This window comes from Pseudophryne corroboree, chromosome 12 (assembly GCF_028390025.1).
Source record: "Pseudophryne corroboree isolate aPseCor3 chromosome 12, aPseCor3.hap2, whole genome shotgun sequence".
Taxonomy (NCBI): Eukaryota; Metazoa; Chordata; class Amphibia; order Anura; family Myobatrachidae; genus Pseudophryne; species Pseudophryne corroboree.
This window is the reverse complement of record NC_086455.1, coordinates 117,062,268-117,085,602: the sequence shown is the minus strand read 5'-3', so window position 1 is coordinate 117,085,602 and position 23,335 is coordinate 117,062,268. Positions and strand designations below refer to the sequence as shown.

Here is a 23,335-nt window from a genome sequence, read left to right as displayed (position 1 = left end):
TATGATAGGACAGCACCAAGTCCAGTGGGTGAAGCATCTGTTTGTAGGAGGAACTGCCGAGTGAAGTCTGGTGCCTGAAGAACCGGATGAGTACATAGGGCCGTTCTCAGGTTCTCCCAGGCCCTCTCAAGTTGAACAGTCCATACTATCTTCTCGGGACAAGCGTTTTTCAGGGAGTCGGTTAAGGGCAGGGCTCTTGCAGCAAAGTTCTGGATAAACCTCCTGTAGTATCCCAGTAACACAAAGAAGGTCCACATCTGTTTCTTAGTGCTGGGTTTTGGCCAGGACCTAATTGCCTCTATATTTCTCTTACGTCCTAGAGTATGCTGGGATCCACATTAGTACCATGGGGTATAGACTGGTCCACCAGGAGCCATTGGCACTTTAAGAGTTTGATAGTGTGGGCTGGCTCCTCCTTCTATGCCCCTCCCACCAGACTCCTTTTACAAAATGTGCCCGGAGGAGCCGGTCACAGCTAGGGGAGCTCTACAGAGCTTTTCTAGTTAAAGTTATTTTTAGAGTTTATTTTTTTACAGGAGGCTGTTGGCAACAGCATACTTTTTGTCCGGTTTGACAAGTTCGCAGCCTTTGATTCGCAATATGGCCACACTGTTTTGCAGGGTTCTCAGCGTTTTCCCGCCTTTTGATGGGAGCTCTGGGACATTCCCATTGTTTAGAGCACTCCAGTGTCCCCTAGTGGATGAAGGAGAAAACAGCGTTTTGGTACTTAACCGGTAAATCCCTTTCTCAGATTCCACAGGGGACACTGAACGCCCAACCTGAGCTGTTACTTCCTGCCAAGGTTATTGTCATTATGTGTTTAACTGTTTTCAGTTCTTCTTTGGACTGTTTCCTTATGTTTCACACCTGTTGTGTGTTGTGCTTGTGTGTGTACTTGTTTCACTCCTCCTCTGAAGTTTATTCTTCCAGCTCTCTTCGGGCATGATTTACAAAGACGGGCTTGTAGGGGAGTTAGAGGAGGAGGAGCTAGTCACACTTCTAAATTCTTAAAGTGCCAACTCCCGTTTAGCACACACTCTATACCCATTGTAAAGAGCACTCCAGTGTTCCCTGTGGAATCAGAGAAAGGGATTTACGGTAAGTACCAAAATCCTGTTTTTTTTTTGTTGTTTTTTTTACACCCAAGGATGCCACTGTTGTCCTGAAGGTATTGTGTACCTGCTCGAAGGAGCAGCATTGGGGTGTCCCATGATGCATTATCCTCGATAGGATGAAAGTGAAAACTGTTTTTATATTCTTACATTAAATTACAGAATTTTCTTTGAATCCATTGGGGATACTGAGCTCCCAACATTGTAATGCACTAGTTCTACTGTTAAACGTTACCAACGTTTAATGTTGAGTTTTTTTCAGGGATGATGTGTTTTCTGTCTCTTAGGGGTATATTCAATTGAAGTCGGATCTATGGACATCTCAATTCGACTTTTACAAAAGAGAGCCGCGGGCAGACAGGGGAGAGCAGCGCTACAGCAGCAGCTATATAGCCCCGTCTGCCCGCGGCTCTCTTCCGTCCCTCCTGGCTCACAGCCGCCGCTCTGTCCCCCCTGTCACAGCCGCCGCCGCTCCCTGTCTTCCCCTCTCTCACAGCCGCAGCTACTGCAGCGTCCACCCGGCTCCAGCAAGCGAGGTCTCGCTTGCTGGAGCCGGGTGGACGCTGCTGTCCTCCAGCGCTGCTCACCCCGCCTTGACTCTCCCTGTCTCCAGCGCTGCTGTCCCCATCTCATTCGACTTTTTTTAAAGTCGAACTGAGATGGTCGAAAAGGGGGCCAAAACCTGTCTTTTTTGGCCCCGTTTTCGACACAAGCACGTGGATCGGCAGCTATTCCGCCGGTCCACGTGCTTTTCGACAAGTCGACTTCCACGACTTGTCAGATAGGACTTGAATAGGTTGAATCACGATTTGACCTTAAAAAGTCGAAAACTGCCGTCTTTTCGACAGGCGGCAGTTTTCGACACCAATTGAATATACCCCTTAATCTCCTTTCTGTCTGGTTTTGTTCTGTGTGGCTTGGCAAGAGAAATAAGGGTAAGTTGTAAGGAAGAGGAGATAAGTCTGTTATTTACAGAGCATTATTGGTTATATATGCCCATGGTACAGTTTCCTCAAAGGTTTCAGAGAAAAGGATTTTGATCCCATTTTGTCTTCTGTTTATTTTTTTCTTAGCTTCGGAGTTCCCATTTATGTCCAGAACTGGAAAGACGTCTGATTATACAAAGATTAAAGGTTGGCGAGATAAATTTTCTACGAACTCAACAGTTCCACCAATTAAAATTGAAGGTGATTTGACCAGTTCTAGGTTTAAGCTTTGTGATAAATGAATGATCGTCAAAAATTGACTAATGTATCTGACTTACTTAAATGCACATGGATTTTATTTATTATTTCTCTAGCATCCATAAGGGATACTGGGGTTCACTTAGTACAATGGGGTACATACTGTGTCCAAAGGAGTTGTTGCACTTTAAATCTCTTCAACTGAGTGTGCTGGCTCCTCTATTCTCTGCCCCCCTCCCATAGGCAGTTAAGAAAATGTGCCCTCAGGAGAGGATGCACACTCTGGAGCTCCAGAGAGTTTTCTTCAGTTTATTTTAAAACTTTATTTTCGGTATGCTGTTTGGGCAACAGCATACCTGCACAATGGGAGTTTGGGGGTCAGGGGGGAGGGGAGAGGGGTCAGTTACCGGTCTCTTCAGGCGTCGGAGCGGGTTCCCCACTGCAGGACCACCGTCCTGATAGGTTGTTGTACAGCGGGGCACTGCGCCTTAGCTGTCGCAATCGCAGCACACCGCACACCCCTAACAGATGCCTGAAGGTGAGGAGTGGAGAGTACAAACCGGGGGCCCCACTATGGTTCTTGGTGCGGCACAAACACGGGCGCGGCATATGGAACCCTCCCTGTGGGGATCTGCTATAGCCCCCTGCGTACACTGGCTAGCGGTAGTGAAAACAGGTATCTTTACTTAGTTGTACACACTGTGGGAGACATGGCTAGTATACTGTAAAAATCTACATAGCTCCGGCGTCATTACAGTGGGCGGAGCTTCCTTCAGAGCGGGACCAGCAGCGTTTTGGCGCCTTCCACTGCTTACAACAGCAGGCCCACACAGCTCCTCCAGACACTCAGGGTATGCAGGAAAACTGGTATAGGGGTGTAGCAAAGTGGGAGAGCCGCTATTGTACACAATCTGTGTCCTGAAAAGGACAAAAACTCTGGTATTACACCGTGAAAAAACAGGTTGCAGTCTCACCGGAGCTGCTTAGCTTGGGTGTGCTGTTCCTTTCTCTGGGTCTCCCTCTCATACAGTAATGGCAGGCTTGCTGTTATATTACTTGTATGTGTGTATATAAGTGTTGTCTACTGCACAGGTTCTCAAACTCAGCCCTCAGGACCCCACACAGTGGATGTTTTGCAGGTCTCCTCACAGAATCACAAGTGAAATAATTAGCTCCACCTGTGGACCTTTTAAAATGTGTCAGTGAGTAATTAATACACCTGTGCACCTGCTGGGTTACCTGCAAAACATGCACTGTGTGGGGTCCTGAGTACCGAGTTTGAGAATCACTGGTCTACTGTAAACATGTTAAAACACCAATTATGCAGTGTATGTCACACCAGATTCTCTCCCTCTACATCTGGTTCCTTATGTGAACAATGCAGCCAGTCCTCACAACTCAGCGAGGGGGCTGGAGGGTAGGGTCAAGAGTCTTCATGGATTTTATGGCACCTAGCCAGGATGTCAGATATGTCATCTCCGCTCACTGCTAATACTCAAGACTCAACAACTGCAGCAGGCTGTTGCAAACCTAGCTGCAAGGGCAGATGTTCAACAGCCCCCCCCCCTCTCTAGATCAGGATAACTAAAACGGGGATTACCTGCTTTACTCTCAGAATCTGATGAGGAGATACAGGGGGAGGAATTGAATCCTGTTACTGGGGATTCCCCTTCTGCACAGTGTATTGAGCCCCTCATTATTGCAATACGGGCTGTGTTAAATCTCCCTCTAGAGGACACTGCAGCAGAGCAGTCATTTTTCTCAACACAGAACAAGCTCAGTGTCACTTTCCCTGATTTTGCAGAACTGGATGACCTGTTTAAGTTAGCCTGGAAAAATCCAGATAAGAAATACCAAGTGACAAAACGATTTTTGCACACTTTCCCATTTGCTCCTGAAGGCAGGAAAATCTGGAAAGAACCCCTGGCCGTACGCGTATCAGTCTCTCGCCTATCTAAAAAGGTGGTACACCCTGCTCCGGGCTCCTTTACCATAAAGGACCCTGGGGATAGGAAAATAGAGACTACACTGAAGTCGATTTACACAGTGGCTGGTATATCACAAAGACAGGTCATAGCTGGTTGCTGGATGACGCATGCCATTCATACGTAGGCTACTCAAATTCAAGAGGGCCTCTCGGGGGATATGTCCCTGGTCACTACGGAGACTCTCTTAAAACACATGCAAGACACTGCACGTGTCCTGTGTGACTCTCTCAAGGAGATTGGCAATATTAATGCTAGGACCACTGCTATGGCAGTGTCGTCACGCAGAGCTTTGTGGCTGCGTCAGTGGATAGCAGATGCAGAGTCCAAGCGCAGTGTAGAGTCTCTTCCTTTTTCAGGGGAATGACTTTTCGGGTTGGAGTTGGATACGTCAGATCCTACTGTCTGGGGCCCTGCCGGCTAGGCGTTCCTACCCGGGGCTGCCTAGCCAGTCCTTTCGATCTTCCAGGTTCAGATCAAGAGCCAGAGGCGTGCCTCCACCGTGGCGAGAGGCACCAGAGGTAGGACAAGAGAACCAGCCACAACAGGTTCTCAGGAACAAAGCACCAGTTCAGCTTCCACTAAGGCCTTAGCATGACTGTGCCTCCCCACCACGAGGGGACCTCGAGGTGGGAGCTCGACTGCGCCACTTCAGCCGAGTCTGGGAAAGCTCCTGCCAGGATTCCTGGGTAAGAGACCTCATTTCTCAGGGCTACAATCTGGAGTTTGACGGTGCTCCTCCCCAACGATTTTTCAAATCAAGCTTACCAGTTTTGGAGGATTCACAAGTTACGCTGCAACAGGACATCCAAAAGTTGGTCCAATCCCAAATCTTTGTGCCAGTGCCATTACTACAACAAGGAAAGGGTTACTACTCCAACCTGTTTGTGGTACCGAAACCGGACGGATCGGTAAGGCCCATTTCTGCTGCGGGGTACACTGGGCTCCACAAGGATAGACATTGGGGTGTAGAGTAGGATCTTGATCAGAGGCACCAACAGGCTCAAAAGCTTTGACTGTTCCCAAGATGCATAGCGCTACCTCCTCTATAACCCCGCCTCCCTGCACAGGACCTCAGTTTTGTAGTTGGTGCCGCAGATTGCAGGCACATAACAGAGGGGCTTAGACTTGGAGCCCCTCCCCCAGCCCCAGGGTGCCATTTCCAGTAAATGTTCCCGCCCTGGAGCTGCATATCTGTCTCTCCCTCACTCCCTGTCAGTGTTTGGGCGCCATTTCTCTCAGCTACACTGTTCCTGGGACTGCTTGAGCAAATCCTCCTTTGTAAAGCCGCCTGGTAGTCAGCGATGTGACTTTACAAGACACTTAAGTATTCTACATGTCATTTAGACAGTGATAGTTAAGAGTGCATTTAGTCAGGGTTCTCTGGTACAAGTACCCTGTGATATACATCCAGTTCTTACTGTGCAGTGTTATATCTATTGACTACATAGCTATATATATATATATAAGCTAGTCCAGTGCAGTATTATTGTTGGTAATAACCTCTGCATTGTATAACTGTGACTATATGTGTGTGCATTAGCTTGCTGGGTGATTTCCACTTCGTGTCTCTCACTCAACTTGCTATCCCTATATTCTATAACCTGAGGGGGCTTGGTGCATCAGGTTTATAATAATATAATATAGGATATTCACAAGATATTCTCTACTTTGTATTTTTCTCTGTGATTTTAGTCACCATATCTCTCCTGTATCCCTGCTTGTGCTGACTACACTGCGCAGGGGTTTGGGCAAGAGGTATTGTGCTGCTGACCATTGTACTGTGTTGCCTGATATTGTAAGTTATATCATGTCTGCTTCTGAAGGTAACGGTTCTGGGGCTGAACACACTACCAGTGTTGCTGACGCCACAGATCCCTATGAGGAGAATATAGCAGCTGCAGGCTCTGGTTCTGTGGGCTCCTTGCCCCACAGTGGAACTGTGGCAACGGGGTCCATAATGACCCGCCGTGGGCTAATTTCTCCACACTTCTAAATACGCTAGTTACTAAACTAACGCCACCTATGGGACCTCCTATGCCGGTTCAACCTTATGTGGTCCCCGTGGCTAACCCGCCGTGGGCAGATAACCTGTCTGCTCAATTGACTACTAAAAAGTCTGACCCTCGCTCGCCTAAGTCCAAGGGGTCCTCTAAGCGAGCTCTTACCTCCTCACAATCCATTGCTGTCACTGACACCTCGTCTGATGAAGACGGCGCTTACACAGACCCCACAGATTCTGACACAGATACTGCTGATGGGGAGGGTAGTTCACATGTGGATGTTCCTGATCTTTTTAGAGGCTATTAAGTTGATTCTACAGATTACGGATGATCCTGAGCCATCCGTCCCTCCTAAGAAACCAGATAGGTTCAAGCGTTAGAAGGTGGTTAAACAAGTTTTACCTCATTCTGACCACCTAGTGGATATACGTCAGGAAACCCAGGGAAGAAGTTTGTGCCTCAAAAGAAGATGCTGGCTCGCTATCCCCTCGCACCAGAGCTGTCTAAAAATTGGGTAACGCCTCCTCCAGTGGACTCACATGTGGCTAGGATGGTGGTTTCCTCAGCTCTACCTGTCACTACCGTCACGTCTCTAAAAGAGCCTACGGATAAACGTGTGGAGGGTTGTCTGAATGCGATTTACACCCTCACGGGTGCTGCACAAAGGCCCACTATTGCAGCGACATGGGCTGCAGAGGCTATTGAAGCATGGGCCCTAGAGTTGGAAGCTGAAATATCTTCTGACCATGCTAGACAATGCTTGTCATATATTGTCACAACTTCTCACTATATTAAAAAGGCGGCTTCTAATGCCGGTGTTCTAGCAGCCAAGGCCTCTACTACGTCAGTCCTGGCTCGCCAGATATTGTGGCTGAGCTCCTGGTCTGTGGATCTGGACTCTAGAAAAACCCTGGAGGTACTACCTTTCAAGGGAGATATTCTGTTTGGGGAGGACTTAAATAAGATAGTGGCTGACTTGGCTACTGCCAAAACTGCCTGTCTGCCAAGTACCGCTACTTCTGTGTCGAAGGCTAAAGGTACTTCCTTTCGCCCCTTTCGTTTTTCAGGTAAAGCAAAAGGTCAGGCTTACCACAAGCAGGCCCGCACTTCCAAACCTGGTAAGCCAAAGCCCAAAAGAGACTGGGCTGCTCGTCAGCCAGCTGCCAAGACCGATAAGCCTGCCGCATGACGGTGCGGGCCTCCCCCTGGGGGACACCAGGGTGGGGGGCCGGCTTCTAGGATATACCCAGGAATGGTTGAAGACCACTTCAGATGCCTGGGTACGGGAAGTCGTCACTCGGGGTTACGCCATAGCCTTCAAAAACTGCCCCCCTCATCGATTTTGCCTGACAGACGTCCCTTTGGACCAGACAAAGGCAAAAACTACATTCGGTGGTACAGACCCTCCTGGACACACGAGTGGTAGTACAGGTGCCTGTTGCTCAGAGAGGCCGGGGGTACTATTCTCCGCTGTTTCTAGTCCCGAAACCGAATGGGTGATCCCGGCCCATTCTCAACCTCAAGGCATTTAACAAGTTTGTGAAAGTCTCCAAGTTCCGTATGGAAACCCTTCGCTCTATAGTTCTGGCCTTGTAACCTGGGGATTATATGGTCTCCCTGGATTTACATGATGCTTAGCTGCATATTTCTATAGCAGTGTCGCATCAGCAATACCTGATGTTTGCGATTGGCAACCTCCATTACCAGTTTCGGGCGTTACCTTTTGGTTTAACTACGGCTCCGCGAGTCTTTACCAAAGTGATGACTGTGGTACTCCGCCATCAAGGGGTCAGGATCCTACCGTATGTGGACGACTTGTTGATCCTGGCAAATTCCCCAGAACTTCTCCTGCGTCATCTGGATAGGACGGTCCAGTTTCTGCAAGCCCACGGGTGGCTCATCAACTGAAAGAAATCCTCCCTGGTCCCTGCTCAGAGCATGGTGCACCTAGGAGCGCTATTGGTCACTCACAACCAGCGGTTCTTGTCTCAGGAGAAAGTCCTGAAGCTTCAGGACAGGATTCGTTGTTTCCTTTCTCGTCCGCAAGTGTCGATACATTCGGCGATGCAGGTGCTAGGCCTCATGGTGTCTGCATTCGACATGGTGGAGTATGCTCAATTCCATTCTCGTCCCCTCCAGAGGCTGATTCTGGCCAAGTGGGACGGCCTGCCTTACCGGATCAGGTCTCACATGATCTCATTGACTCCGGAGGTCCGTCTCTCGCTGCACTGGTGGCTCCAGGACCAACGATTGTGCAGGGGCCGTCCCTTCTGGATATCCGACTGGGTCCTGTTGACAACAGATGCCAGTCTAAGGGGTTGGGGCGTGGTACTGGAGCAACACTCCCTTCAGGGTCGGTGGACCAAGGAGGAGTCTCTCCTCTCCATCAACATTCTGGAATTGCGGGCAGTCTTCAACTCGTTGAGCCTGGCCCAGTATTTAATTCAGAACCGTCCTGTTCAAGTACAGTCGGACAACGCCACCACAGTGGCTTACATAAATCATCAAGGCGGCACTCGAATCCGTTTGGCAATGAAGGAAGTCTCATGGATTCTGCAATGGGCGGAACGCCATCTACCGGCCATATCGACAATATTCATTCCGGGAGTCCTGAATTGAGAAGCGGACTTTCTCAGTCGTCAGGACGTACACGCCAGAGAGTGGGGCCTCCATCCAGAAGTATTTCAACTCCTGGTGGAAAAGTGGGGCCTTCCAGACGTGGATCTGATGGCGTCTCGACACAACCACAAGGTTCCGGTCTTAGGAGCAAGGACAAGGGATCCTCAAGCAGCATTCGTGGATGCGCTGGCGGTGCCGTGGAGGTTTCGGCTGCCGTACGTGTTCACTCCGGTGTCACTCCTGCCCAGGGTAATTTGGAAGTTCGAGCAGGAAAGAGGAATCCTGCTTCTCATAGCTCCAGCGTGGCCCAGACGGCACTGGTTCTCAGACCTGCAGGGCCTATCGTCAGAGCGTCCAATCCTACTTCCACAACGCCCAGACCTCCTCGTTCAGGGCCCCTGTGTCTACCAGGACCTAGTCCGGCTGTCTTTGACGGCGTGGCTCTTGAAGCTTCCGTCTTGAGGGCTAAAGGGTTTTCTGAGGCGGTCATTCAAACTATGTTGCGTGCCCGGAAACCGGCTTCTGCTTGGATTTACCATAGGGTCTGGCATTCTTACTTTGTTTGGTGCGCATCTAACAATTATGACGCTTCCAAATTTAGTACAGCCAAATTGTTGGCTTTTCTTCAGCAGGGCCTGGACTTAGGCCTGCGTCTGGCCTCCCTCAAGGTTCAAATTTCTGCCTTGTTGGTGTGGTTTCAGAGAAAAATTGCGACCTTACCTGATGTGCATACCTTTACTCAGGGTGTGTTGCGTATCCAACCTCCTTATGTCCCGCCTGTGGCTCCTTGGGACTTGGTGGTTTTGGAGGCATTACAAGAGTCTCCGTTTGAACCTCTTGGTTCAGCTGATTTTAAATGGCTTTCTCTTAAGGTGGTGTTTCTGCTGGCTATTGCTTCAGCTAGAAGAGTGTCGGATTTGGGTGCCTTGTCTTGTAGTTCCCCATATCTGATATTTCACCGTGACCGGGCGGTTCTTAGGACTCGTCCCGGTTATCTGCCTAAGGTGGTTTCTTCGTTTCTCCTTAATAAGGAGATTGTGGTTCCGGCCCTGGTCTCTCCTGACTTGTCTCCCAAAGAGCGGTCTTTGGATGTGGTACGGGCTCTCCGTATCTATGTGAAGAGAACTGCTTCTATTAGGAAATCTGATTCTCTCTTTGTTCTGTTTGGTTTTCACAAATGTGGCTGGCCTGCTCACAAGCAAACTTTGGCCAGATGGATTAGAATGGTGATTGCACATGCTTATGTGAAGGCTGGTCTGTCAGCTCCTGCTCACATTACGGTCCATTCTACTCGGTCAGTTGGACCTTTAACATAGAAACATAGAATTTGACGGCAGATAAGAACCACTTGGCCCATCTAGTCTACCCCTTTTTTTTATCCTTTAGGTAATCTCAACCCTTTTTGAACCTTAATTCTTTGTAAGGATATTCATATGCCTATCCCAAGCATGTTTAAATTGCTCTACAGTCTTAGCCTCTACCACCTCTGATGGGAGACTATTCCACTTATCCACTAAGCTTTCCGTGAAGTAATTTTTCCTTAAATTTCCCCTGAACCCCCCCCCCCCCTCCAGTCTCAGTGTATGTTCTCGAGTTCTAATATTTCTCTTCCTTTGAAGAATGTTTCCCTCCTGAACTTTAAGACCCTTGATATATTTGAAAGTTTCTATCATGTCCCCCCTTTCTCTTCTCTCCTCCAAACTATACATGTTAAGATCTTTTAGCCTTTCCGGGTACGTTTTGTGATGTAGGTCATGCACCATTTTAGTTGCCCTTCTTTGTACACTCTCTAATGTATTTATATCCTTCTGGAGATATGGTCTCCAGAACTGGACACAGTATTCCAGATGGGGCCGCACCAATGACCTATACAGTGGCATTATCACTTCTTTTTTCCTACTACTGATTCCTCTTCCTATGCAACCAAGCATCTGATTTGCCTTTCTCATTGCTTTGTTGCATTGCTTTCCTGCCTTCAAGTCACTTGAAATAGTGACTCCTAAATCCCTTTCCTCCTCAGTTTCCATTATAGTACCCTTGATACTATATTTAGCCTTTGGGTTTTTGAGACCCAAGTGCATGATTTTGCATTTTTTAGCATTAAACTGTAGTTGCCACGTTCTTGACCATTTCTCAAGCCTACCTAGGTTATCAATCATTTGTTTTACCCCTCCCGGTGTGTCTACCCTGTTGCATATCTTTTTGTATCATCTGCAAAATGGCATACCTTCCCTTCAATACCATCTGCAATGTCACCAACAAAGATATTAAAGAGAACTGGACCAAGTACAGATCCCTGGGGTACTCCACTGGTAACATTTCCCTCCATAGATTGCACTCCATTAACTACAACTGTCTGTTTCCTATCCTGCAACCAGGTTCTTATCCATTTAACTGTTTTATAATCCACCCACACGCTTTCAAGTTTATTTAGCAGTCTGCGATGTGGGACAGTGTCAAATGCCTTACTAAAGTCTGGATATGCTACATCTACAGCTCCCCCTTGGTCTATTATTTTCGTCACAGAGTCAAAAAAGTCAATAAGATTTGTTTGGCATGATCTACCACCAGTAAATCCATGCTGTTTTGGATCCTGTAAGTGTTTTGATTTAAGATATTCCACAACTCTTTCTTTTAATAGTTTTTCCATTACTTTCCCCACTACTGATGTAAGGCTTACTGGTCTGTAGTTACTTGCTTCTTCCTTGCTTCCACTTTTGTGCAGTGGAACTACATTTGCTCTTTTCCAGTCCTCTGGAATAGCACCTGTATTTAGTGACTGGTTAAATAATTCTGTTAATGGTGTAACCAGCACATCTTTTAGCTCTTTGAGTATCCTTGGGTGTATCCCATCTCGTCCCATTGATTTATCCACTTTTAGTTGTGAAAGTTCTGTTAGGACCTTCTCCTCTGTAAATGTACTTTCATCTACCTTATTTTTATGAATGTCCTTGCAACTTAACTGTGGCCCCATCCCTTCTTCTGCAGTAAATACTGAGCAAAAATAATTATTTAGGTGATCTGCTATTGCCTTGTCACCCTCCACCAAATGCTCACTCTCTGTCTTAAGTCTTATTATTCCTCCATTTGATTTTCTCCTTTAACTTATATACTTAAAAAAAAGTTTTGCCCCCTTTATCTACTGACTGGGCCATTTTTTCCCCAGCTTCTGCCTTTGCACGTCTGATCACTTTCTTAGCATCCTTCCGTCTGTCAAGATACACCTCTTTGTCGTTATTATTTTGAGTCTGTTTGTATTTCCTTAAAGCCATCTTTTTTGCTTTCACACTAGTTGATACTTCTTTTGTGAACCACACTGGCTTCCTTTTCCTGGTGCTTTTCCTAACCCTTTTGATACAAAGATCAGTTGCACTTAGTATTGCACTTTTCAGTTTTTCCCACCTCTCCTTCCAAGTTCCACCAGTCCGCCAATGAATCACTTAAACATCTCCCCATTTTTGCAAAATCAGCATTTCTAAAATCCAACACCTTTTGTTTTTGTGTGACAGGAGTTGGATCCTGTCTTTATACTAAACCATACTGCTTGATGATCACTGGATCCCGGGTGCTCACCCACATATATGTAAGATATCCTATCCCCATTTGTAAGAATTAAATCTAATATTGAATCTTTGCGAGTGGGCTCCGTCACCAATTGCTTGAAAGATGCTCCCTGTAAGGAATGTAGAAATTTGCCACTTGTAGCTGAACTTGCAAAAGACCCCTCCCAATTTACATCAGGTAAATTAAAGTCTCCCATGATTATAACTTCTCCCTTTAAAGCCATTTTAGTGATGTCCAACAATAGGTTCCTGTCCAAATCCTGCCCCTGGCCTGGTGGTCTATAGATCACCCCAATGCGAATAACATCCTTCTCCCCGGTTTCTGTGGTGACCCAAAGGGCCTCAGTTTGTCTTCAATATTTTGTATTAAAGTAGCATTTATGCTTTTTTTCACATACATTGCTACCCCTCCTACTATTCTTCCTATTCTATCCTTCCTAAATAAATTGTATCCTGGTATAGCTATGTCCCAGTCATGATTTTCATTGCACCATGACTGTAATTGCCACAAAATCCAGGTTATCCCTGGTCATTATCGCAATTAGCTCTGGAATTTTGTCTCCTAAGCTCCTAGCATTTGCACACATAGCTTTAAGATTTTTGTCTGTGCATTTGTTATTAGTAGCCATGTCCAGACTGTACAAAATAAATGACATGGTTAAAGTTGAAATTACCTGTTTGGGGATGTTGCTCAGTGTTATATATATATATATACTACATACGTTTATATATATATATATATATATATATATATATATATATATATATATATATATATATATATATATATATATATATTTTTTTTTTTAACAAAGGTAAGTTCTTACCATAAAACTTGTTTTTGAATCTAAAATCCTTGAACCCTTACCTAAAGTTTTTAAAGTTCAAGTTGGTCTCGCTGGATATAAAGGACGCTTATCTCCACATTCCAATTTGGCAGCCTCACCAGGCTTACCTGCGGTTTGCCTTGGTGAACGATCACTACCAGTTCCAGACGCTACCCTTTGGACTGTCCACAGCTCAGAGGTTTTTCACGAAGGTCTAGGGGGTAATCATTGTCCCTTACCTTGACAATCTCTTGATAAAAGCGAGATCCCGGGAGCTTCTATTGCTCAGTATAGACCGCAGTATTCAGCTACTGTCACAATATGGGTGGATTCTCAATTTGCAGAAGTCCCACCTGGAGTCTACTCAGTTGCTCCTGTTCCTGGGAATGTTTCTGGACACAGTAGCTCAAAGTATTTCTCCCAGAGGACAAAGCAAGGATGCTTTAGGAAATGGTCAGTGCGGTCCTACGGCCGACTCTGATATCCATTCATCCATCTTTGCATACGATTGTTGGGAAAGATGGTAGCCTCATACGAGTTGATCCAGTACGGAAAGTTCCATGCCAGAACATTTCAGTTGGGTCTCCTAAGCAAGTGGTCTGGATCATATCTACAGATGCATCGGATTATACGGTTATCACCTCAGGCCAGGATTTCCCTCCTGTGGTGGCTACAGTCCTCAAACCTACTGGAAGGTCGGAGTTTCGGCATTCAGGATTGGATCCTCCTCACGACAGATGCAAGTCTGAGGGGTTGGAGAGCTGTCATCCAAGGGGCTCAGTTCCAGGGCAGGTGGTCAGCCCACGAAGCCCTACTTCCGATCAACATTTTTGAAACTTCGGCGCTCTACAACTCTCTGCTTCAGGCCTCTCCTGTGCTCTGGGTTTGAGCTGTTCAGGTTCAGCCGGACAACGCCACGGCCTTGGCTTATTTCAATCGACCAGGCGGGACAAAAAGCAGAGCCTGCATGCGAGAGGTGTCAAGGATACTCCTCCGGGTGAAAAGAAATGCAAGAGCAATATCGGCCATCTTCATTCCAGGGGTGGACAACTGGGAGGCGGACTTCCTCAGTCGTCACGATCTCCACTCGGGGGAGTGGGGCCTACACCAGCAGGTGTTTCAACAGATCATCAATCTGTTGGGCTGTGTTTGTGTCCGTTGCTTCCCGACTACTTTGAGGGACGCCGCTTCAGCTGTGCCTGAGAAGGTACTGGCTTGGGCTTCAATGGGGACACAGGTAATGTCTAAATTGGTAGACAGGCTTACAACTCCCCATCTGTACCTCCGGCTAGTGTGATGGTTACCGCGCCTCTGATTTGCGGTCCTCCAGCGCAGCTTGCCAACTAACTATCATGGAGCCTCTGTGGAAGCAATCCTTTGCAAGGAGAGGTCAGCCAAGCGTAGGCCACCCAGGAGGCAGACCTTCACCTCGCTGTCGGAGGATGAATCATATAATGATTTTTACTCAGATCAGAACGCTGTGGCTTCCGTAACCTTGGGGGTTGAGTCCTCCTCCATGCCAGACAAGGCTATGTCTCAGACGGAAGTGGAGGCACTGGTCAAGGTGGTCAGATCTTTTCTCCTGATGGAGTTTTCACAACAAACATCAAGAGAAAAGTGTCCAGTATTTAAGCATCAGAAGATGATGAGACTGGAGTTCCCTCCTTCTGCACAGCTAGCGGACCTCCTAGAGGCTGCTTGACCTACTAGGAAGTTTCAGTTGTCCAAGTGCATAGCTTCTTTATATCTCCTGCCAGCTAAGGATAGGGCCATGTGGGAGACTTCATCTAGCATGGATGTCCATGTTGCTCGGATACTCAGGTCCTCTATCCTCCCTGTTCTGTAAACATTTTCCCTTAGGAAAGATACAAAATTGGATATTTCTGATTGGAAAATTGAAGATTTCCTTAGAACTGCTTATTCTAACGCAGGTGCAATTACGCGTCCTGCTCTTGAGTCCGCCTGGGTGGCAGTGGCAGCTAGCCGCTGTGCGTAGGAATTGGAGGAAGGCCTCTCTCCTGGTGCAAACCATAGGAACATGTTCCCCTTGATAGAACATATTAGATCAGCAATGTCCTATATAGTGGAGGCTGCTGTAGACTCTGGGGTCTTGGCCTCTAAGACCACTGCATCGATGGTGGAAGCTAGAAGAGCTCTTTGGCTACGCACCTGGGGATCTGACGCTAACTTCAAAAAAGCATTAGAGGCACTCCCATGCTTGGGGGATATTCTCTTTAGACAAGACTGTCGCCACTTTAGCAGCACCCAAGATGGCTTTTCTCCTCCGCCTAGAGCCAGGACCAGTTTTTGTTCCTTTTGCCCTCAAGAGAACCCTAGGGTCGGGCCTCGTTTAGATACCAGGGTTCTTACTTAGAGTCTAATCCCAGAGGTAAACAGCCCTGGGCTACCAGGAAGCTCCCTTTCAAATAAGCTGATAAGCCTACTGCCTGACGGGGAGGTCACCATTCTGGGGATTCCCAGGGTGTGGGTGTGAGGCTGGCTTTTGTTCATCGAAGTTTTGGCAAGTACCGCGAAGGACGCATGGGTCAGGGGCATGGTAAAACAGGGCTACGCACTGACCTTTTGGAAGCGTCCTCCAACAAAAAGTTCTTTTCCACTGGTTTTCCAGAAAAAACAGGCAAGGCAGAGGCTCTCAGAGTAAGTTTGCTCCCTTCTGGCCTCGAAAGTCATTGTGCCCCTTTTTCTACGAGATTCTATGCAATCCTCTTTCTAGTGCAGAAGCCGGTCAGCTTGGTCCGCCCTATTTTCAGTCTCTAGGTATCTGCAGGTCACCAGGTTTCGTATGGAGTCTTTGTTCCATTATCCTGTCCGTAGAACCTGGGGATTATATGATCATCTTTGGACATCCAAGATGCCTCTCAACCGTCCACAAATGCTTTCTCAGGTTTGCGATCCACAACGATCAGTACCAGTTTCAGATGTTACCCTTTAGCCTGTCCACTGCTCTTCGTGTCAGCTTCATTGCCAGGGTATCCGGATTCTACTCTCTTGATTACTTGCTCCTCCTTGCCCATATGCCGGAAGTCTTGTCAAACAATGTTCTCTTCACGGTGGATCTTCTCCAGTTACACAGCTGGTTGATCTATTGGCGTAAGTCCTCCTTAACACCTTCTCAGGAAAATTTGCACTTGGGGGTGCTGCTGGATTCCTGTTCTCAGTGGGTCTTTCTCCTGCAAGACAAAACCTGAGCCCTGCAATCCAAAATTTGTTCCTATTTGGCTCTTCGCAGGGTGTCTGTCCATTCCTGTATGAGGATCCTGGAGTCCATGGTCTCCACGTTTGACACTGTGGAAAATGCAAATTTCCATTCCGTTCTGGCCCGATGGGACAAGTCCCATCTTCACGTGAAAGCGCATCCTCTCATCCCAGGTTTGGCGCACACTCCTTTGGTGGCAACAGCAGTCCATTCTGGACAAAGGTCACCCTCTCTGGAGCAAGGACTGGGGGTTTGGTGTGGTCTCGTGTCAGCTGACTCTTCAGGATCGGTGGTCGGCTCCAGAGAGCCTGTTCCCAATCAATGTCCTGGAACTCAGGGCAGCACACAAAGACCTTTTTCTTGGTCAACCTTTGTTCAGGGACATCCGGCGAAAGTACAGTCTGACAACGCAACAGCGGTCGCGTACATCAACCACCAGGGTGGGACCATGAAAGAAGCCAGTCGCATCCTATGCTGGGCATAGTGTCATCTTCCGACTGTCACTGGTGTTTATTCCAGGCATTCAAAACTGGGTGGTGGACTTCCACAGCCTCCAGGATATCCATCCTGGGCTCTACATCCAGGCATCTTTCAGTTGCTGGTAAGCTGCTGGGGTTGTTCGGACATCTCGTTTCCTTTCGTCTACGTCTTTCCACCCATCTCGATGATCCTCTGAGTGCTTTACAAGTTCAAACTGTAGCGAGGCACAATGATCCTGGGTGCCCCCAGATTGGCATCGACGAACATGGTATGTAAATCTCCTAGGTTTTTCCATTGACGACCACCTGCACCTTCCTCTGCAGCCAAATCTCATGTGGACTGACTCGCTTTGACGGGATGGCTCTTGAGACATCCATCTTGAGGGCGAGGGGGTTCTCCAGGAAGGTTATTCATACCATGCTCAAAGCACGTAAGCCATCGGCTGTTATTTATCATTCTGTCTGGCTGATGTTCTTTAAGTGGTGGTCTGCCAGGGGGTTCAATCCCCGGTCATTCTGAGTTTCTAGACTCCTTTCCTTTTTGCAGTGAGGGTTGGAGTTAGTACTCAGTCTCCTCTTGTTAAAAGTTCAAGTCTCCATCCTGTCTGTCCTTTTCCAATGCCAGCTTCCATTGTTGCCGGATGTGAAGACATTTTTACAGGGTATCCTACACTTACAGCCACCATTTCTTCCTCCACTGGCTCCGTAAGACTTGTATTTGGTTCTATGGGCTCTGCAGTCTACTCCATTTGAACCCTTGGAATCGGTGAATCTTCGTTTACTTACATTTAATACTCTTTTCTTGCTTACCATTGCGTCGGCCCGGCGGGTGACCGACTTGATTGCCTTATCTTGGCGTTTTCCATTTCTAATTTTTCAAGATGATTGGGCAGTTATCCACACTCATTTGGGTTACTTACCCAAGTTGGTGTCCCGGTTCCACATCAAACTTCTAACTTCCAAACAGACTTTGGCCTGATGGCTTGGCCTTACTATTCGCCATGCCTACTCTAAGGCTTCTATTTCTCCCTCTGCGGTGGTAACTGCTCATTCCATCGGCTCAGTAGGATCCTATTGGGCAGCGTAACGTGGTGCTTCGGCAGAACAACTCTGCGGTCATCTGCTCGCACGTTTATTTGTTTTTACATGTTTGATACTTTTGTGTTCTCTGACGCAGCCTTTGGGAGTACTGTTCTCAGCGTAGCTCAGGAGCGTCCCTATCCATGAAGGAAGCGCTTTAGGACGTCCCGTAGGAAGAAAATGGGATTTATGGTCTTACCTTGTTAAATCCTTTTCTTTATATCCATAGGGAACACTGGGCGCCCACCCTGATGATCTGGCTTTCGGGGCTAATTCCTATGATCCGGTATCCGGGTCACTCTCGTGCTTGTGTCTGTGTGTGTCAGGCTTCCTTCTCCTCACTCCTGCCGATGGCTGGGTGCGGGGTATGCTGGTAAGGCAGCCTGAGCTTGGTGGGAAGGAAAGTTGTAACTGTTTGTTGCCCAGACTCTCCTCTCCAGGCTGTACCAGTGTTCCCTGTGCCCCTTATGGACGTGACGAAAAGGATTGAACACTTGCCATAAATCCCATTTTTGTTTAGTTTTCTTGTTCTTTGAAATGTCAGAATGAAAACTTTTTTCTATATGTGTCTATCATTAGTGTTTGCAAATAAACCTTATGTAAATTCACATTAACACACATGAATGAGCAATGATTACAGAATGCAGGTATGACTTCTAATATTCAGAATGCTTATGTGAATTGCGCTTGAAATGACCACTGTCTTACAAAAATGTAGTGGCTGTAGACGGAGGAACTTGGGAATTGGGTCTGTATATATGACTTTGCCACATTTCGTTCTTTCTCGTTTTCTAGGCTCAAGATACTGAATAAAAGTAAAACCTATTCATACCTATAAAAATAAATATGTATAGATGAAGATTAATCGCATAAATTAGAATTGTAGTAGTTTCTGGAAAGTAATATATAGTATTGAAAATGTTTAACATCTGTTAATTTGCCGTATCTAAAATCCTATATCTACAGCCATCAAAACAGAAAATTCTTTGAAGAATCGCTCTGCCTTCTGCAGTGATGAGCTTGATGAATACCTGGAGAATGAAGCAAAGTTGATGGGGGACATCAAAGGACTTTACAATAATGAGCCAGTGTCATCTATAAGCTACCAGCTTCCCACCAAAAGTAGCAGCTATGTGAGGACTCTGGACAGCGTTCTAAAGAAGCAGGCTCCACAGCCAAAACCTTCTTCAAATTCTTTACAGCCACTTCCTTTGCCAATTAAAAAGCGCAAGTATACACGCAGAAACTTTACTCCAAAGGCAAAATCTAAATCAAAGTCCATATCGCCGCCCATTGTTACCATAAAGGAGAAACTTGGCAAGCCACGTTCTGCCGGGAAAAAGAAAAATATTACAGCACCCTGCACGGAGGAAACAAATACAGTTCCATTTTACAAGGGGTGCTTGCCTGCCGCATCCCAACCTATGATGAAACCACCAGTGGCTGAACATAAAGTTAAAATTCAGCCACCTGTGGGAAAAAATGTGTGTCAGAGTCTGCAAGGTACTCTGAAGCCTCATGGACTTCAAAACGCTCAGTTGAAGCTTATGTATCTAGAGGAGTGTGCTGTATGGGAAGGGAAGCCACGCACGTTAATCACAGAGGAACGTGCAGATTTTTCTCTGTCCACTCTTCTGACAGCCCAGGTAAGAATTAGACTGCTTTTATTGAGTTCATTATAACCTTTTGTTTCTAAGAGTAATTTCACCTAAGTCTAAATTGCTTTTGGTGGAATGAAGTGTCACGATGATTGCACCTGAATGAGGAGGGTGCAGTAGTGCTGGGGGGAAGGATTATGAGAAGGTTGGAGAAGATTTTAAACTAAGTGCCTGGGGGGAGGGATTAGAAAGAATTAGTGTGAAAACTAGAGAGAGAAGAAAAGAGGGATGTGTAAAGTATTATGGGGGTTTAGAGGGGGAAAGGAGAAAAATAGTCAGCGATGGTAAATTAAGGAAAACTCAAGTTCCTAAGGAAACGTTATCTACAACAAAACTTGCAGATCAGGGAATTACTAATTTAAGTGTATGCTTGCAAATGCAAGAAGCCTAACAAGTAAAATGGGGTAATTAGAAATGTGAGATGCTTTTACATCTGTGCTCAGTAAGTACAGTCATTTTGTTCATTCCCAAGGTCAACAAAAACAGGAGTAGTGAAATTTAAACCGATGTGGCTTTATAAGAAGGTTAAGGAACAAATGGATAAAACGAGGCGAGCTTTCAAAGCATACAAGTCTGATGGGAAGGCTAATTCATTCCAGTTCTGCAAGGAATGTAACAAAAAATGAATAAAAGAAATCAGAGCAGCTAAAATAGAAACTTAAAAAATAAATCGCAAAGGAGAGTAAAACAAACCTCAAAAAGTTCTTTAAGTATATAACGGTAAAAGGTTAAAAAAGGAAGAATATTGGACCATTAAAAGGGCAAGTTGGATGTCTTGATTAATGATAGTTAAAAAGCAGATTTATTGAAAAAAAATCTTTTCATCAGTATTCACGAGAGAGGACCAGTTGACGAGAGTAGTGCACAACACAAGCTATAGTCGCGAAGTACTTGGTTAAATGAGGAAGTGGGTGGACTTCACCCCAGGGTTCTTATGGAACTTAACTCAGAGCTATCGAGGTCCTTATATTTGATTTTCAGTGAGTCAATTACATCATGAATGATACCGAAGGACTGGCGTATAGCAGAGATAGTCCCAATATATAAAAAGGGAATTAAAACTCACCCCGGTCACTATAGACAGGTACGTTTGACATCTATAGTGGGGAAAATACTGGAAGGTATATTAAGGGATACCATACTATCCCTTATCTAAGTACTCAGATAACTCCAAGGTTACTAATAGGCATCAGCATGGTTTTGTGAAGGACAGGTCATATCATACTAAGTTAATAAGCTTCTACAAGAAAGAGAGCGATATTGATCAGGGTAAGCAGTGGATGTGGTCTTTTCTTTTTCATCCACTAGGGGTCACTGGAGTACTCTTGGGATATGGACGGGCGCAGCCGAACAAAGGCACTGAATATTTAAATTTAGGACTCTCCCCCCTCCATATCCCCGAGTACCTCAGTGTACGACCCCAGTGTTTTTTCGGTGCTCACAGCACTAACATCGGCTTGTGGGATTCCCACACTTGTTGGAAGATTTTAATAATTTTTCATTTTTATTTTTAATTTTTTTTAAAAGCACATCCCTTCCCAGTTTCAAGAAAAACATGGGTCCGGGATAGTGCCGCTGCACGGGCAGCGAATGGTGTGTCGGTCCTCACAAAGAGCACCCTCACAGCCACAGACAGCCCACTGCTCCTACAAAGAGCAGCCAGGACTAAAAAGCTGGACGGAGCTTGCACAGAAGAAGCCCGTCGCAGCCATAGATCACTGGAAAGCTGACTGAAAGCTGGACGGAGCTTACACATAGAAGCCCCGTCACAGCTATGACTCACATCACTGAAGCTGGACGGAGCTTACACAGAAGAAGCCCCGTCACAGCCAGGAGTTCTATCACTGAAGCTGGACGGAGCTTACACAGAAGAAGCCCCGTCACAGCCAGGAGTTCTATCACTGAAGCTGGACGGAGCTTACACATAAGAAGCCCCGTCGCAGCCATGATCAGGAGCAAGTAAGGTAGGCTGGGGAACGGGGCGGTCAGCGCAGGCTGCCGCCCCGCTATGTTGGGGTTAATATGCTGCTTTGCCCTCATACCCGCCCGTCCCAGCCGCTAAGCCGCCCGTCCCAGCGCTCTGTTCGGCAGCTCCGGCCGCCCAGCAGGGGGGAAGCCATACGCCGCAGACGCTCCCTCACTCTCAGTTTAAACGCCGCTCCGCCGGCCGCCCAGGCAGTCTTCCTGCAGAGAGTTCGGCCGCCCAGCTCCGTCCGGCCGCCCAGCGCCATACGACGTTCCCTCAGTCTCAGTACAAGGTGACAAGTGCAGGCTTCCCGCACACAGCGTTACAGGGGGAAAGGCACGCTGGAGCTGGCGGATCAAATATAAAACAGCAGCAGGGTATATATATATATATATATATATATATATATATATATATATATATATATATATATATGTCAGAGTTATAATACCTGTCCTGGCAGTAATAGGATATTACTGTCTGTAATTTTCACAGTATAATAGGCTATTGAGCCTATATTAAAGGCTGTTATTAACAAGGTTATTCAGCCTATTTATTAATCGGTGATTATCACTGTATAATAGGCTATGGAGCCTATATTAAAGTCTGTGGTTATTACTGTATATTAGGCTATTGAGCCCATATTAATGCTGTATAAATATATTAATGTCTGTAATTATCATAGGCTATTGAGCCTATATATATATTTATTCATAGAGCATGTGTTGTACTCGGCCTGTGATTATACTGTATAATAGGCTATATTAACACGGAAACATTTGTAATTTGTTCTGTGATTATCAGAGTCAGCATGGCAAAGGGGCCATTTTAACCAGGCTTCCTGTTGTTTTCCAGTGTGTAATTCTGGAACATTCCTGCCCTACATCTCTAAGCCACCAGAGGCGCAGGGGTGTTAGTGGGAATTTGGTTCGGATTTCACATGCCCATGTGACCTGTTTTTCACATAAAGAATACTCTGGTTTCTCTTCATAGATCTTTCGTTTTTTACTAAAGATTTCCGTAGACAGAAACAACCATGAGTTTCATATAAATATGCTGTTCAGCAATAAAATATATATATGACACATAACAATAAGTCGGCCAAGTGTCTGTCCGTTGCCTATTGTGGTGTCCGTCTGCATAGCGAGTAAGGCTCTAGCGCAGACTAAAAATAATTTTACAAATTCAAATTAAAAGAGCGGTAACATCGGAGTCTCGGAAGTTACTCTGCCACATCTAACAAAAGACAGTCTTTCCAAAGGGCCAATTTCCCTTTGGGTACCAGAGTGTTTATTTGACTGGTCTTATAATTTAATGCACGATTCTATGTCAAATCTCACACCGATAATTACAAGTGAGAAGGGTACATTAGTCCAGCACTCAGGTAGTGCGGGGGTTTTGACAACCATACATTGCTAGATCCCAGTGAGTCACTGTCTCCATTTTTTACAGAGACTGAGTAGACTCTAACCACTATTTAATCGTTTCCAAAATGACGCGATCCGCCATTGGTAAATGCGTCTGTGTCACACATTATAAAAAACATTTGAGTCACTAGACTCTATGTATGGAAACAAGGACGATCACTGTTTAAAGAAGTTGCAGAGTATATCTGTAAAGTTTCTGCTAACGCCGGTCACTT

At 46.2% G+C, this 23,335-nt stretch overlaps 1 protein-coding gene and 1 non-coding gene across 13 annotated transcripts in view; both read left to right on the top strand.

Annotated features, from left to right (window-relative positions):
- Positions 1-23,335, top strand: part of MGA (MAX dimerization protein MGA) — a 428,176-nt gene that overhangs the window by 59,289 nt on the left and 345,552 nt on the right. For all 12 annotated transcript variants that reach the window (XM_063947913.1, XM_063947912.1, XM_063947915.1 and 9 more), the window contains exons 7-8: positions 2,186-2,299; positions 19,036-19,715. In XM_063947913.1, the coding sequence (XP_063803983.1) occupies positions 2,186-2,299; positions 19,036-19,715 (794 nt within the window). The remainder of the gene's footprint in view (positions 1-2,185; positions 2,300-19,035; positions 19,716-23,335) is intronic.
- Positions 22,665-22,778, top strand: LOC134981623 (U5 spliceosomal RNA). The gene has a single exon (XR_010190732.1). It is a non-coding gene; the product is annotated as a U5 spliceosomal RNA (small nuclear RNA).